A 17211-nucleotide genomic window follows, 5' to 3' on the forward strand; every position below is an offset into this window, starting at 1 on the left:
TGGAGTCTTTTGTGGTTGCCTCTGGACATTAGGGTTGTCGTTTTTGAATCTGTGAAAAATGCTGTGAGATTTTTTTTTGGCTGTGTTACAGAGAGTTGTGAGCTGCCATGTGGGTGCTGGGAACCAAACTTGAGTCTTCTGAAGAACAGCCACTGCTCTTCAATGTTGAGCCACCTGTCCTGACCCTAGTGTGGACATTTTAACAGTGTCGGTTCTTCTAATCCACACATTGGCATAGATTCCTTCTTACTCTTATCTTTAACTCTTCCTATCATCGTGTTATTGTTTTCAGTGGTGTGTAGACTCCTAGTTAAGTTTATTACTAGATATTTTATTTTTATTGAGGCTGTATAGATGAGATTGTTTTCATAAGTTTCTTTTTTTTTAGACAGTTAAGTAGAGAATTATAACTGATTTTTGTGTTCTTCAAATTTACTGAGTTTGTTCTTAAGAGTTTTTTCTCTCTTAAAGACAAGGTTTTGCCATATAGTTGGGGGGCTTCATATTCATGACCTTCCTGCTTCCATCTCCTGAGTGCTAGAGTTATAGGTATGGCCCACCCCACCATGCCAAGCTTCGTTAATGCAAGCTGTCCTTGTTTAAGTAGAGGATTTTGGTATTTTAAATATACAGTAACAGGTCACTTCCTTCTTCATCTGGCACATGGGTGCCATGTGTTTGCTCTTCCTCAAGTGACTCCCCGGGCTATATTATCTTGGAAAGTGATACTGTTGTTTTCTTCCTGGTCTTATAAAAACACGAGAACTTTGCACCAAGTATAATAATGTAGCCGTGGGCTTATGATGTATGGCTTCTGTTATGTTGAGAAGCATCCCTTGTATATTTAATCACTGAAATAGTTTTTTTTTTAAATCATAAACAGTTGTTGAATTTTGTGAAACACTTTTCTTGCACTTGCTTACCTCTCATGGTAGCATGTACGGTAGCCAGTGACTTTGGTCTGTAATTTTCTTTTCTTGTCACTCATTTGTCTAGGTTTGGTATCAGGATAATGTTCTTGTAAAATGAGTTGGGAAGTGTTCTTCCTTCTTTAGTATTTTAGTAGAGTTTGAGAAGGACTTGTATTAGTCCCCCCCCCCCCTCTAAACAAGGTTTCTCTGTATAACAGCTCTGCTTGTCCTGGGACTCGCTTTGTAGACCAGGCGGGCCTCGAACTCACAGAGATCTTCCTGCCTTTGCCTCCTGAGTGCTGGGATTAAAAGCATGTGCCACTACACCTGGCTTGCCTTATATTGGTCTTGTGAAAAGTTTGATAGAGGCAGGTGTTGTACAAATGTTTGAAGCGCTTTCCTGGAGCCCTTCCATGGCTCTTTTTTCCAACAGTCTTAGAACTTAAGGTCTTACACACAGGTCTTTGATGTGTTCTGAGTTGGTTTCTGTACCAGGTAAGAAGCAGGGATCTAAATGCAACCTTCTACAAGTATCAACCTGGTTTTCCCCAGTTTCACTTTGTAAAGAAGCTGTTTTTCATGTTCTAGACTTTTGTATAAGTGGAAACACATAGTATGTTCTTTGTCTTTATGTGACTTATTTCACTCACCACAATGATTCGGACACTCGTTATCATCTTGTACCTGTTGTTTGGTCTTTTCCTTATGGATTGATGGATATTCAGGTCACTTACAACTTTTTAGTAAAATGATGGTGGATTTTAGCTGGATGTTGAGGTGTGAATGTCTGTGTGAATATATACTTTGTCATTTGGGTTATTTCCAGGAGTAGGATGGCTGGGTAATATGGTAGCAAATGTTTAACTTCTAAAGAAAGAGTCTAACCCATTCCCTGAATCATCATCTTCCTCTTGCCTCACGGCCATCAGTGAGACTCGCCTCATCTGCACCTTTGCTAGGAGGTGGTGCCCCGCAGCATACGAGTACACACCGTTGTCACATTATGGTTCCATTTGTACATTTCTCATAAGTCATGATGCTAACGGTTGTTTCATTATTTATTAACTGTATGTATTGTTTGGAGAAATGGCTATTCAGATTCTGCGCCCATCTTAGCTAGGATATCTGTCATTTTGTTATTCCATTACTTGTCTTTAGGTCATTTGTGAAGTAGATTGTCTTTTGTCTGAGTGCTCTTTATGTATTCCAGATGTAAGTCCTTCATCGTGTATTTCATTGGTGAATGTGTTTCCCCGCCCAAGGCTTGTCTTCTAACTCTCTTAGCAATCATTCAGAAAGTACGTTTTAAACTTGATGAAATTCAATGGGGCAATTTGCTCTTTTAGAGGCCATGATTTGGGTATTGTGCATAGGAAACAAGAGCCCCACCTAAGTTCACAAAGATTTCTCCTGAGTGTTTCATAGCTTTGGATTTTACAGTTAGAAATGTATGGAATTTGGGTTGAGTTTTCTATGGCCAAGAGGGCTGAGGCTGCTTCTGTGAGGCACCATTGTTCTCAGTCTTTGTTAAACAGTATGTGTGTAGTCACAGGCAAGGTGTGCTAGCTGGCCTTACACCATTCTCTCTACCTCAGTGCCTGAGAAGACTGTGACTGTCCATCTGAGTTGTGAGATCATCACTTACTCAATGTCCCCATGTCAGCAAAAGAATATTCTCATGTATTTGCTCTGAGTGAATATGTTTACTCTGGCTAAGGAGCTATCTCCACGTGTATGGAGTTATGCGCTCTGTGTTTAGAGTAGACAGCAAAAAGGGCTGGGGATCTGGACTGGTTTGACACTGGCCTCAGGAGCTCTCTTGGGCATCTCCTTTCTGTTCTGATTTCCTTGTCTGTGACCGCTTGGTTCCCTGGACTCCTACACTTCCAGTTCGTTCTCTGTCTTTGTCTCTCTCTGTCTCTGTCTCTCTCTGTCTCTCTGTTTCTGTCTCCCTCTGTCTCTCTCTGTCTCTGTCTGTCTCTGTCTGTCTGTCTGTCTGTCTGTCTGTCTGTCTCTCTCTCTCTCTCTCTCTCTCTCTCTCTCACACACACACACACACACACACACACACACACACACACACACACACACTGCCAAAACTGTGGGGATAAGTAAAAAAAGCAAACCCAGGAATTTTGTGTTCTAATTTTTTGCATGGCTTGAAATGTGTGTTTTTCTGTGACTGAGGTATGTAAAGACTGACATGTCATTTGAGAAATTGAGGATATAGCACGTTGTCCAAGCACTTGCCTACCTTACAAAAGGTTCTGTGCTCCATTTCAACTACCATTAAAAAAACACTTATTCTCGTCTTTATTCAGATCCCATTGTGTATTATTTTATTTATTGGTAACTGGTCTTGTAAAAGAGATCCTGTTGCTTATACAATAGTCCAATTTTTTGCTCACAAAGTTGAGATTTTTGTTTTTCTTAACATTTAACCAATTAACATGCTATTTTCTATTTCTAGAACCAAATCAGAAAGCAACTCTCACACCTATACCAGCAGGTGAGTGCATTCAAAGGTGGCATAAAGAAAGATGTTGAAAATGAACAATAACTTAATTATACATCTTAATGAAATTGTAGACACCCTAAATTCAGCTGGTGAGGTAGGGCTATGAAAAACCAGACTAAGAATATGTCATAGTTTTGCTTTTAGTAAGTCCTTCATTTATTTACTAATTTATTGGAATTCTAATCCCTCCCCCAACCTCCTGCCTGCAAAAATCTAAGGAATACCATGCTGAGTCATAACAGAAGAGATGTGCGATGCATGAGGAAACATAATGGCATCTAATACTTAGACATCATCAACCCCAAGTCATTAGTATACTGCTTGGGTAAACAAACCTTTGCCTTTCTCCCTGTTGTTCTTATGTTCTTTCTACCTAATCTTCTAAGATGATCCCCTAGTGTAGCTGAAAAGTTTTCTCTCCAGGTCCCGCCAAACCCCAGCAGTGCGACAGCCCACTTATAAAATAAACACACGGACGCTTATATTATTTAAACTGTTTGGCCTAATGGCTCAGGCTTCTAGCTATCTAGTTCTTACATCTTAAATTAATCAATTTCTATAAATCTATACCTTGCCATGTGGCTTGTGGCTTACCAGCGTCTTCACATGCTGCTTGTCATGGCGGCAGCTGGCAGTGTCTCCCTCCGCCTTCCTGTTCTCTCAGTTCTCCTCTCTGTTACTGCCTATACTTCCTGCCTGGCTACTGGCCAATCAGTGTTTTATTTATTGACCAATCAGAGCAGCACATTTGACATACAGATCATCCCACAGCACCCGAGTTCCAGAAGGGTTGTGTGAATGCCTTGTTTAGGGCTGCACACTCAGTTGTCACTTTCTCAGCAGCTTGAGCAACCATGTGTTTCTACGATTTCCATTGTTCATTACAGAGGGGCTTCTCTCATCAAAGCCAGGTATAACATGTATCTATGGGTGTAATAAAAAAAATAATGAGACGGTAGCTTGGGACCATGACAATTTAGCTACACAACAGCAAGTTTGAGCCCAGCGGCCTAAGATCTCCTTACATGATTTTCTTTTGACTGGCTTTGTTGGACCAGGCATGACTTGACTTTTGTGGAACAGGTCACAAACCCAAGCAGGCAGTGAGCAGTTGGTTACTGTTCTGACAGTCTTGCCACTGTTACACCAGTAGGTGTGTTTAGTTGGGAACTTTGATCCTGTAACTGGTAGGCTTCACAGTAGCCTGTGTAGCTCCTTCTGGCACCACGAAAGCTTCCAGCTCAGTCACATTTTGATTTCTTTATACCTTGCAACCGAGGCGCGTGGTGTCTTTAGCAATATGGTCTTATGACTTAGTTCTGGTGGGCAACCTAGTGGAATGATAATATCCTGCATCCTTTTGGGAGCCTCTTGGGTATCTCTGTCCAGAAACTCAGAAGGAAGTATATCTCGCACCTGGTACTGAGGTTTTTGTCTAATAACCCAAGGCTTTCTTGTAGTAATATCTGAAATGTGGGGTACCTGCTTCTCTCCTTCTTAATTTATATATTTTAATTGTATGGTTTTTCACACACTTGATTTTAGTTAACCTTCTTTCTCTTCCCCACCTCATCTTCCAATCCCCATCCTGCTTAAACTTAAGTCCCAGGTCTATGTTTTAATAATCATCCATGTTCTGTCATCCCCTCTCCCTAAGAGACCCTCCACACAAGTAGGCCTTTTCCAGGTTCCTGGTTTTTACTGGTCATAAAAGTTAAACACAAACTATAGATATTTGGAGCTAGAATCCATGGATGACAAAGAGAGCATTCAGTAGTTATCTTTGGGGGGGGGGTCTGGGTTACTTCACTCAATATATATATTTTAGTTCCATCCATTTACCTGAAAATTCATAAATTTATTTTCTTACAGAATGCGGTGGTTTGAGTAGGAATGGCCCCCGTAGGCTCGCATATTTGAATGCTGGGTCATCAGGGAGTGGCGCCATTTGAGAAAGATTAGGAAGTGTGCCCTTGTTGAAGTCATTGTGGCCTTGCTGGCCGAAGCGTGTCACTTGAGGCGGGACTTCAGATATCAAAAGTTCATGACAGGCCCAGTCTCTCCCTCCCTCCCTCCCTCCCTCCCTCCCTCCCTCCCTCCCTCCCTCCCTCTCTCTCTCTCTCTCTCTCTCTCTCTCTCTCTCTCTCTCTCTCTCTCCCTCTCCCCCCTCTCTGTCTCTGCCTATGGATCAGGATGTAGCTCTTAGTTACTTCATCAGCACTAGACCTGCCTGCTCCCTGCAGCCTGCCACCATGCTCCCTGCCATGATGATAATGCACTAAGCCCCTGAAGCTCTAAGTCCCCAATTAAATGCTTCCCTTTATAAGAGTTGCCTTGGTCATGGCCTCTCTTCACAGCAAAAGAACATTGACTGAGACACAGAAGAATGTAAATCCATTTTGTACATGGGTCACATTTTCAAGATCCATTCATCTGTTGATGAACATCTAGACAGATTCCATTTTCTGGGTGTTGTGAATAGAGCAGCAGTGAACATGGATGGGCAAGTATTGCTGTACGCCCAAGAATAGTCCAGTTGGGTCAAATGGTAGTTCTGTTTTTATATGTTTTAGAACCTCCACATTGATTTCCATGGTGGCTGCTTCAGATTATACTCCTGCCGTGGTATAAGTGTTCCCCTTCCCCCAATTCTTTTTTTTTTTTTTTTTTCTTTTGGTTTTTCAAGACAGGGTTTCTCTGTGTAGCTTTGCATCTTTCCTGGAACTCACTTGGTAGCCCAGGCTGGCCTCGAACTCACAGAGATCTGCCTGCCTCTGCCTCCCGAGTGCTGGGATTAAATGCGTGCACCACCACTGCCCGGCTTTCCTTCCCCCAATTCTTCATCAGCTTTTGTTATTTGTTTTCTTGATGATGGGACATTCTCACTGGGGTCAGGTGATATCTCAACATTGTTTTAATTTGCATTTTAATGATGTCGAACAGCTGTAAAATGTTTCTTAGCAATTTGTATTTTTTTTCTTTTGAGAATTCTCTGTTCAGAACCATGCCCACTTTTTGATTGGCTGGTTGATTTTCTTGATGTTTAGCTTCTAGAGTTCTTTGTGTGTTTTGTATTTGAATTCTCTGTGAGATACATGGCTGGCGAGGATGTTCTCCTGTTTGGTGGGCCACCTCCTTCACCTGATTAGCAGTTTCCTGTGCTGGACAGAGCTTTTCAGTTGCATGAGACCTCTCTTGTCAAAGGCTGGTCTTAATTCCTGTATAATTGGAATCTTATTCAGAAAGTCCTTGCCTGTACGTCTGTCTTCAACTGTACTCCCTACTTTTCATTCAGCAGTTTCAGACTCTCTGGTAATATGTTGAAGTCCGTGACCTACTTGAGGTTTTGCGCAGGGTAGGAGATAAATGTTTATTTCCATTCACATGTTGATGTTCTATTTTCTCAGTACCATTTGTAGATATTTTCTTTATTTATAGATATTTTCTTCAGTGTGTGTTTTTGGCATTTTTGTCGAAAAGTAGACTTATATCTGGATTTGCATTCTAGTCCACTGATCTATGTATCTATTTTGGTGACAGTATTGTGCTATGTATAGCTTGAAATCAGGTCTGATGTTACTTCCCATAGTATTCTTTATAGTCAGGATTGCTTCGTCTATCTTTGGTCTATTGTTCTTCCATACAAAGTGCTAGATTATTATATGTTTGTGAACAATGGCCCTGGGATTTGGATTGGGATTGCATTGAGTTTGTGGATGGCTTCTGGTAGGATGACCATTTTCATAGTTATTTGGATCTGTCTTAGTTAGGGTTTCTATTCCTGTGATGAAATACCATGACCAAAGCACCTTGAGGAGGAAAGGGTTTATTTGGCTTACAGTTCCTCATTGCTGTCCACCACTGAAGGAAGTCAAGACAGGAACTCAAGCAGACTAGGAACCTGGAGGCAGGAGCTGATGCAGAGGCCATGGAGGAGTGCAGTTTACTGGCTTTCTCTCCATGGCTTGCTCAGTCTGATTTCTTTTAGAACCCAGGACCACAGCCCAGGGATGGCACCACCCACAATGAGTTGAACCTTCCCTCATCAATCACTAATTAAGAAAATGTCTGACAGGCTTGCCTATGGCCCAATCTTTATGGAGGCATTTTCTTAATTGAGGTTCCCTCCTCTCAGATGACTTTAGCTTGTGTCAAATTGGCATAAAACTAGCCAACACAGGATCAATGAGTGTGGGAGGTCTTTCCATCTCTTAATATCTTCATTTTCTTTCTCTAGGTCTCTTAAAGTTTTTACTTTAGAGGTCTTTCCCCCTTTGGTTAGATTTTTTTTCCAAGATTTATTTTGTGGCTACTGTGAACGAAATCTCTGCATTTCCTTTTCAGTATGCTTGCCACTGCTGCAGATCATGAATCTATATTGATTTTATCCTGCCATTTTGCTGTAAGTGTGTATCAGCTCTAAGAGCTTGTATGGTGGACTCTTCAGAGTCTCTTACGCATGAAGTCATATTGTTTGTAAACAGGGTTATTTTTATTGTTCCCTGACACATTGTATACCTTTTATGGTCTTATTTATCTAAGACTTTCCAAGCACTCTACTGAATAGAGTGAAGAGAATGGGCATCCTTGTCTTGTTCCTGATGTTCGTGGAAATGATTTGATCTTTTTTCCATTCATTGTGATGTTGACTATGAGCTTTTCATATATAGACTCTATTATGTTTAGGTATGCTTCTCCATCTCCAGCTTCTCTATGATTTTTATAATGAAGGGAGTTAGATGTCAAAGACCTTTTCTACCCCTATTGAATTAACCATGTGATTTTAGTATTTGAGTTCATTTATGTGATGAATTATATTTGTTGATTTATTTATGTTAACTATCTCTGTGTCTCTGAAAGAAAACCAAATTGGAAATGATGAATGATGCTTTTCATGTGATCTTTAATATTTGGTTTACAAATATATTTTTGAGAAATTTTGCATCTGTATTCATAAAGGCTATCAGACTTTTCTTTTTTTATTGTTGTTGTGTCTTTATCTGGGTTTTGGTATCAGGCTAATCCTGGACTGATAAAATGAACTTAAAGCATTCCTTCATTTTCTGTTTTATGTAATAATTTGAGTACTACTGTTGATAATTTTTTTTATTAAAGGTCTGATAGAAATCTACAGTGAATCCTTTGGGGTCTGGACTTTTTTTTTTCTTTAATTGGAAGAGTTGTTATTATTGCTTTAGGCTCATTGCTGGTTATATATCTGCTTAAAGTATTTCTTCCATTTTGGTTTAATTTCGGTATATCACATAAGTCTAGAAAAATCATCCATTTACCTTTGTAATATTTTTTTAATTTAGAATTTTTGTGTCCTTATGGGTTTCTGAATTGCACTGATGTCTATTATAATGACTCACTTGTAACCTCTGATTTTACTAATTTGCTTCTTCTTTCTTTAGTTGGTTTGGTTAAGGCAGCAGTTCTCAACCTATGGGTCACGACCCCTTTGGTGTCACATAGAAGATATCCTGGATATCAGATATTTACATTATGATTCATAATAGTAGCAAAATTACAGTTATAAAGTGGCAAGAAAACGATTTTATGGTTGGGGTCACCACAACAAGAGGAACTATGTTGAAGAGTCGCAGTCTTAGGAAGAACCATGAGTTAAAGGGCTGGCAGTCTTGTTTATCTTTCAAAGAACCAACTTCTTGCTTTATTGTTGTTGTTTTTAAAATAACTCTTTCATGAATGCATGCTCTGATCTTTATTATTTCTCCTTTCCTACATTTTGGGGTCTGGTTGGTTCTTGCTTTTTTCCTGAGGCCCTCAGGCACACCATTAAGTTATCTATTTGGGTTTTCAAGGTGTTTTTGATCTAGGCTCTTAAAGCTGAAGACTCTCCTCTTAGGACTGCCTTCACTGTATAGAGTTGGGAATGTTGTGTTTTCACTTTCACTCATTTCTAGGAATCCTTGCATTTTCTTTTATGACTTCTTCAGTGATCCATCCATCATTTGGTTGTGTACTTTTTTGTCTCAACAACTGTGCACATTTTCTGTGGTATTAGTCATTCTTGAATCCCATTTCATTTTTATTATTTTTTTAAGAGAACTTCATATATGAGCACTACTGCTGCCCCTTCTTTCCCTCTCCAGCTCCTCCTTTGTCCCCTTCCCAAACTTCATGATTTGATTGTCAAGAATCTTTAATTGTCTAGTATGTATATATATATGTAATATGCATACATGGATATATAACCTACTGAGTCCATCCAGCTTTTTTGTATGCACAGTTGTTCATGGCTGACCACCTTGGATTGGACAATGAGTATGGGAGTAGGAGTCTGTCTCTGGAGCAAACTGACTGTGCCTCTCTCAGCAGCCATTGACTACTTGTAGCTCTTCCTCATAGGGTGGAACCATGTGGAATTTCCTCTGTATGTTTTGGTACATCAACTGATGTCATTATGCCAGGCTTTTTCAGACTACCGTATTGTTGAGATTTTATGGGTGCATTTTTTCCCTCTGTCATGTCTATGGGACACTAACAGGATTCCTGAGCCTCCTTCCGCCCCTGTTGCAATTTTTCCCTGAGTCTTCAATCTAGGGCTTGCAGTGTAGGTGTATTGGTTGGATCTGGGCTCTCCACAGTCACTTGGGATATTTCTTGGTCAGAGTGGTAGGAAATGTGTGCTAATGGAAGCAGAAGGTTGGACAGAACTGATAAGATCCCACCACTCTGTTACAAGAGCCTCTGTCTTGTGTCTATATTGTGTTCTCTGGGACTTTCAGGTCATGTCCATTCTTTTCTCTTTCTCTCTATTTCATTTGGTTGATTAAAATGGAATAGCAGCTTAAGATTCTGACTTTTGGTATAATGATACAAAAAGAAATTTGCCAGCAAGGTTTTTTTTTTTTTTTTTTTTTTTTTTTTTTTTTTTTTTTTTTTTTTTTTTAAACCTACAACTTTGAAGGGAAAGAGGAAGTGATTGCAATAAGAATAAAAATAATACAATTTGCACAGATTGTATCCTGTGGACCTAAAGGGTGTTTTCTTATTTATTTAGAACAAAATCCCAGACAAGCAGTGGAACACCTACCAACAGGTGAGTGTGTTAGAAAATGCTTCTTAAAATGAACACACTTCAAGTGACATTATTAATCCATGGTTGGTTAATTCCTAAGTATCAATTAGATGAATGGCTAAAATACTAGACCAATAAATGAACTACTTATATTTCCTTATGTTGCTATTGCTAACGAATATGTAAATCTAAAGTAGCTATTGCTAATTATATGTAAATAATGTACTATGTTTCTATTCAGTTTAGAAATGTTCTAAGTGTTCTGGAACTTGCTCTTCCCATTAGAACGGAGTTGAGAAATTGTACCTAAGAATATCTAAGGATCCACAAATTGGGTTTATAAAACAAAAATTATTATAGACTCTTTTATCTGTAAGGTTGGCCACAGTATTTATGGTTTATGAGTTTTAAGGATAAAAAAAATCATTTGTGATACAGGTGTGATTGCATATGCCTGTAACCCCTGCATTTGGGATGAGGAGGTGGGAAGATCGGGGTTAGAGGTCAGCTTGGCCTAAATGACCAACTCTTTTTCTTTCTCTTAAAAAAAAAATTTTGGCTAAGTGGTCCCAACCTTCTCTTAAGAGTAAGGTTACGCAACACCAGTGGTCATCCCTCAAAGCATATGCATGCAAGCAACGCTGAACAGACTTAGCAGGCTGTGTTTATATATTTATATGTATGCAATAACTAATTAAACCATTAATTTATTATTAATAATTAATAAATATTAATTAAATCATTAAATGCACTAATAATTAAAGAGGATGACAGGGATTGAGAGCGAGCAAAGGGCTTGGCATGAGAGGTGTTGGAGAAAGGAAAGGAAATGTAGGGAAATTGTGTAATTATATTTTAATAATAAGAAAGAGTAAGGCAGCTGTTCATCGTGCTGCACATCTGTAATCTCAACACCTGGGCCATGGAAGCAGGGAGGAGCAGAGGCTCTGGGGCATCCTCAGTTACTTAAGGAGTTCAAGTACATCCCGGACTACCTGAGAACCCATTTCGACAGAATAAATAAATAAAAATTAAAACGTGCTTTACCACACAACAAGCAAAAAGAGATGGAAAAAATATGGATATTTAACTTTAAAAAATAGATATATTAATGTACTATAAATATTTCATTATGTCTGAAAAATGCGAAATTTGTAAATGCTTTTCAGTTAAATTATTTCTTATTCAAAAATTAAAAATCCTCAGTTATTTGAGGCCAAGACAATGTAACGAACATACAGAACTGAAAGCATCCTTTGAGAAGCCCCGTGTGGGGGCACACAGGTTTGCTCTTGGCAGCCGCCCCCCTCACCCCTTTTTTTTACTTTGTGAAAAAGTGGCCGAGCTTGGAGCCACTGCCCTGAACTGTGTTTTGTTCTCTTCTGCAGTTATTAGCCATTCCTTCCGGAAGAGGCTAGCACCCAGGGGCTCACTGAGAAATGGAAGAGTCCACGTTCTTCCCTTGGTCACAGCTAAAGGAGCTAATAAACGGAATGTGGACCAATTTGCAGGCTTGCTCGTCTGTTTTTCTGTGCCGTTTCCTCTGCCTTGGTATTCAGCCCACTAGTAGTTGGGTCACACCCGGTGCCCGCCCCCCCCCCCCCGGGGGTGGGGGCGGGCATTCAGTGGTATCAACTGTGTGTCTTCTTCACGGACTCCCTGAGCTCTTCCTGTTAACCTTCAGCATCTCCCATGTCTGTAATTGGCGACCCTCATCCCCCCGACCCCCCAACTTCCACCCCACCACCTTACCGCTTATGCTTTGCACCCTGGCCTTCTGGGTCAACCGCCTGAATTAGAGCCTTTCTGGGTGTGCACCCTAGCCCTGACCTTGGCTAGAGAGGAAGAAGCAAGGTGAGAGCTGGCTGGGATTCACTGCTCTGCTTCCTGACTGCGGAGGGGGGGGGGGGGAGTGCCGCGGCTTCTCTACCGGGAAGGGCTGTCACCCTCAAACGGTGAGCCAAGATCAATGACTCCTTGTGTCACTTTTGTCGGACAGATTGTAACAGTGATGTGAAGAGTCACCCAGACAGGCACCCCACTTCTCACCAATGTCCAAACGTGCAGCTTCAGGTATCCGCCCAGGAAGGCAAGCTTCAGACCCTGCCTTGCCAGACCATCCTATTGCCAGGAGCCTAGAGACGTTGAAAGGAATGGTGGGTGCCCAGAAGCCTCCTCACCCATGGTAGCTGAAGCTGCAGACTGTCCTGTGCTGTGTGACATCCTGGAAGAGAGCTAGACTCTCTGAAGAGACACGTTTCTGGGCATGCCTGTGAGGGGTTATCCAGGTTGTGTGAAGGGAGATGGGAAGGGCTACCGTAAATGCACATAGTACCGTTCCACGGGCTGCGGCCCAGACTCCAAAGGTCTTGGCGTATATACTCAGGACTGCTTCGCTTACCCATTGACCTGTCACCCCACAGTGTGCTTGGCAAGGAGGTAGCGTGCAAAAGCAAGTTTGCGAAGGAAGACTGAGAGGCAACTCCAGCTGACTCATGCTTCTTAACAGGGGGCGCGGGCGGGGGGAGGCGGAGGTGAGGAGCCCAGTTGGCTCTTGGTAAATGACAAGAATAATCTTGATAACTCCAATAGTTAAGAGTGATATTCTGTTTATAGGGCCTTTTCACTTTTAATACAAATTTCGAAAGAATCCGTGCTTATTATCGCGGTCTCAGTTCTTCGTGAGGTCGGGCTTCTGTCATTCAGCAGTTTATCTGGGTCAAACATTTTGGACTCAGGTAGCCCTCCGCCCTTAGGAACTTCTTTCTCTCCTGATTGGTCCTTCAGGGAGCTTGGGTTCACACGCTCCCCTCCATCATCTATTTTGAACAGTCACAATGGGGTGCAGGCAGTATAGCAGCAAGTGGAAGTCTTTCTTTTCTTTTTTTTTAATAAAAGATTTATTTATTTATTATGTATACAGTGTTCTGCCTGCATGTATGACTGCACACCAGAAGACAGCACCAGATCTCATTACAGATGCTTGTGAGCCACCATGTGGTTGCTGGGAATTGAACTCAGGACCTCTGGAAGAGCAGTCAGTGTTCTTAACCTTGGGGCCATCTCTCCAACCAAGTCTTTCTTAAAGGGCCCGGTCTGTTTTCTAGACTGGCTAAAGTCCTTCTGATCCTCCTTCATTCACCCCCTCAGAGATCAATGCCGACCGCCAGAGAGGATGCTGGTGACAATTGGTCCGGCTACTTCCTGTGAAAAGAGGGTGTTTTATGGTGTCAATCAGAGTGAGTGAGGTGGACCCCCAAGAGCAGTTCTCTCAGACCCGTCAAGAGGGAGGGCTATTTTGGAACTCAGTTGTCTGTGTAGACCCGGGATGCCATAGAGCCATGAGGTGACCAGGTGTAATGCAGACCAGGTAACATCTGTAGCTATAAAGAAAAATGAGTAATCGAAATAATTATAACCCCTAGTGAGAACGTGACTTACAAAATCTGACAAACAGTTGGTGCGGTTTTGCCCTCCTCTGAGGAGGACAAACACATGAGAAAACTGTTCAAAACCCTCTCAGGATGTGTCATAAACATCAGCCAGGCATTTCCAAGTGCACACCACGGCAAAGCGGTGTCCTCAAAGGGTCGAAAAGCCACTCATTTGTCACCCACGTTCAGGGGTCAGCCACCCTGTCTCTTCTACCATCCCCTCATGGGAAACACTAGAGCCAAGTTAACAGAGAGAATACTTCCACATCACTATCAACGTGTCTTATTCAGAAAGGTGGACTGGAACAGGCTGAACTTTACAGGGAGCCCTGGAACACAAGGGTGATGCTTAGAAAGCTCACACTAGGGGCCTGTCATAGTAAATGCTGTTCATCTCCCCATCCCCAACAGTAAACACTCACTTCCCATGTACCGACGGGACTGACTGGGAGTGGACACCAGGGACCAAGTCTGGGTGAGGTCAGGGTCCCATTCTCATTGGGGCAAAGCCGAAGGCCATTCTCTCACAGCCTAGGAGGAAGAAGTAATACCACTGGGCTCTGTTTTGTAAAACTGCCCAGTGGTTTCCCACAGACATGAGTATTCTGGACAGCTGGACCTAACTCTGTGTTTGGTGACTGGAGACATAATCCTTTCACCCAGTCAGGGAACATAGGCGGTTAGAATGCAGTATGCCATATTATAGTCTCCAGGGCTTATTATCCAGAGAGGAAGGGGGATCACATGTGGTAAATGTATGGTTAGACTTTGTTTCCACATTCAGGAGGACAGGCCACGGGCCCATGGACAGCTCAGATCCCATTTGAATTAAGATTCTTAGTAGATCTCGGTGGGCCCGAGTACAAAAAAAAAAATCTCTCTCAAGTAGTAATGGAGGCATATTCCTGAAAAATACATTCTTTATTCCTCTAATCCTGGATTTTGCTTTCTTTTCCATTACAACATTACAGCCTTTTCCCTCCTCCTAAAATAACAGGCAACTCATATGTCTTAAACCAGGGCGGGAGGCCTTTTTTAATGAGTGTTTCTCCTTCCATGTTACTTCTAAGTTGTCTTACAATCCCTAGGCCTGCACCAATTCACTCTAGTGAGTCCCATCTGCTACAAGATTCGGCCACAACTTGTGTGGGGGGGGCTTTGGGGTCTACTGTCTCCCTGGGCCAGTGCTAAGGTAGCCACCGTAGAGACTGGGTCTGTTGGAAAACTGGCCTAAGGAGAGTTAAAAGCGATGGACCTGCAATCTGGAAACACCCCACTACAGGGTAAGTATAGTGGGTGCTGTTCCCAGGTAAGCAAAAATCTAGGAGTGCCCCAGAGGCTCACAGGGCTACTCAGCCCTCAAGGTGAGACTAGTCTGAGGAGGCCTTTTCAGATCTGCTAGGTCTTGCTCAGTTCAGTCTGCAAAGTAAGATTGACATGGGAGGTAAGTGGCCCGGGTCACACCTAGCAGCTGGGTTCGTCTACGAGGGAACGCCATGGGAATCCCACAGGTGCAGGACATTGCCTTATGTTACAATGGATGTTACATATCCCATCAGGTTCATTAACCTTCTATGCGGATATTTTATTTTTACCTGAGAGGGGATCTTACAACAGACAGAGGTTAGCCCATCAACAGTTCCTGGCCAGGAGCAGTCATTATATTGATGGCAAAGCAGGCAGGAATTTGACAATTTCTATTTCTAGTCCAGAAAGGACTAGGGAAGGATTGAAAGAAGTGCTCTTATCAGGGCTAGGGCCAAGATGAGAGAGTAAAAGTCCCCCCAAAGATTCCTCTTTTCTGCAGGTCGGAGGTGGTCCTGCAGAAGAATTTTAGCCATGAATCCATGCTAGCTACCACTATGACTATGGAGGTAGACAGAAGGCAGAATAGGAACCCTGCCAACTGAGGCTCAGAAAGGAGTCTCCTTGAGGACTTTGACCAGGACCAGATTTCCAGGACAGAATGGGGAGCCCCCACCTCTCTCCTTTCAGGGGCTGCCTTCCTGACCTCTGAACTTGTTAGAACCTGGCTAGATAAGGTATACTAGCTGGATAATCTCTAAGGGAAAAGCTTCAGAAAGAGTCATTCCCAAGGCTCATAGGGTAATCTTTAGCCACATCAAAGCTAACAGCAATTGCTTTCTTCAAGGAATTTGGAATTCTATTCAAAAGGGCTTTTATCATCTTCTGTGCTCCCTCCACCCGTAAAGATGCCCACCCATACTAGCAGCAAACTGGTTTTAAGTCTTCTTGTTGAGTGGGTATAAATCTATTCATTGTCTTCTAGACATTTTCGGACTCTGTGTGCCACAGAGAGGCAGGTGATAGCTATGGGGACTTGACAGACTTTGAATCCCTGAGCTATCTAGATAACAGCCCCTGAGATTGCTCTCTCTACAAACGTTCTTTGAACTGGTTGAATGGAGTTTTCCCTTTGCACATTTAGTAGAGCAATTTTAAAGCTCTTCCTGTGTAGGCATTGAGACAGCTTCAGGTGACCATCAGTGGTGACTGTAACCTCCCAGGGAAACAGGGCTGCATCTAATAAGTCGAACACCTCCTTGGAGTGTTGTGATAAGTGTCCCCCTTTTTCAAGACAGACGGAAGACACAGGGAGAAGAGAAGAAAATTCAAATTTAGGCTCTCTCTTGGTCAAACCAATCCAAGAGGAAGCTGCTCTATTTTTATTGTTTGATGCACCATTGATGGAAATACCACAAAAACAAACAACTCAATTAAAAAATCAAATTGGTGATGGAACTAAACAGTTCTTGGGTTTTGTTTGTTTGTTTGTTTCTTTTCCGAGACAGGGTTTCTCTGTGAAACAGTCCTGGCTGTCCTGGAACTCACAGAGATCCACCTGCCTCTGCCTCCTGAGTCCTGGGATTAAAGGTGTGTGCCATTACCATCCAGCAGAACTAAACAGGTCCTAAAAGATAAAATATGGTTGAGAAACATTTAAGCAATGTTCAACATCCTTAATCATTTGGAAATCTCAAAACTACTTTGAGATTGCTTCTTAACTCCAGCCAGACTGGCTAAAACCCAAAAACAAATGACAAAGGCTTATTTGGATGTGGGGGAGGGAACATGTATTTGATGCTGGTGAGAATTCAAACTGGCACAGGCACATGGAAATTATTATGGAGGTAAAATATAGCTCTACCATATGATCCCAAATATAACAGCAATACCCAAAGAATTTTATATCTTACTGCAAAACACTTGATTTTCCATGTTTATTGCTGCTCTAGTCATAATATCCAGGAAACAGAAACAGCCTAGATGTCCATCAACCGG

General features: G+C 42.0%; 1 protein-coding gene across 3 annotated transcripts in view; it reads left to right on the forward strand.

The window, feature by feature from the left end:
• The window catches only part of Adam32 (ADAM metallopeptidase domain 32), a 94978-nt gene extending 83000 nt beyond the window's left edge, over window positions 1-11978 (forward strand). For 2 of the 3 annotated variants that reach the window (XM_006982962.4, XM_076553806.1), the window contains exons 20-22: window positions 3382-3420; window positions 10457-10495; window positions 11863-11978. In XM_006982962.4, coding sequence (XP_006983024.1) covers window positions 3382-3420; window positions 10457-10495; window positions 11863-11869 — 85 coding nt within the window. In that variant the 3' untranslated portion in view covers window positions 11870-11978. The remainder of the gene's footprint in view (window positions 1-3381; window positions 3421-10456; window positions 10496-11862) is intronic. The other variant, XM_076553805.1, reaches the window with a different exon arrangement.
• Window positions 11979-17211: the final 5233 nt, after the last annotated feature.

Source organism: Peromyscus maniculatus, chromosome 17 (genome assembly GCF_049852395.1).
Source record: "Peromyscus maniculatus bairdii isolate BWxNUB_F1_BW_parent chromosome 17, HU_Pman_BW_mat_3.1, whole genome shotgun sequence".
Classification (NCBI taxonomy): Eukaryota; Metazoa; Chordata; class Mammalia; order Rodentia; family Cricetidae; genus Peromyscus; species Peromyscus maniculatus.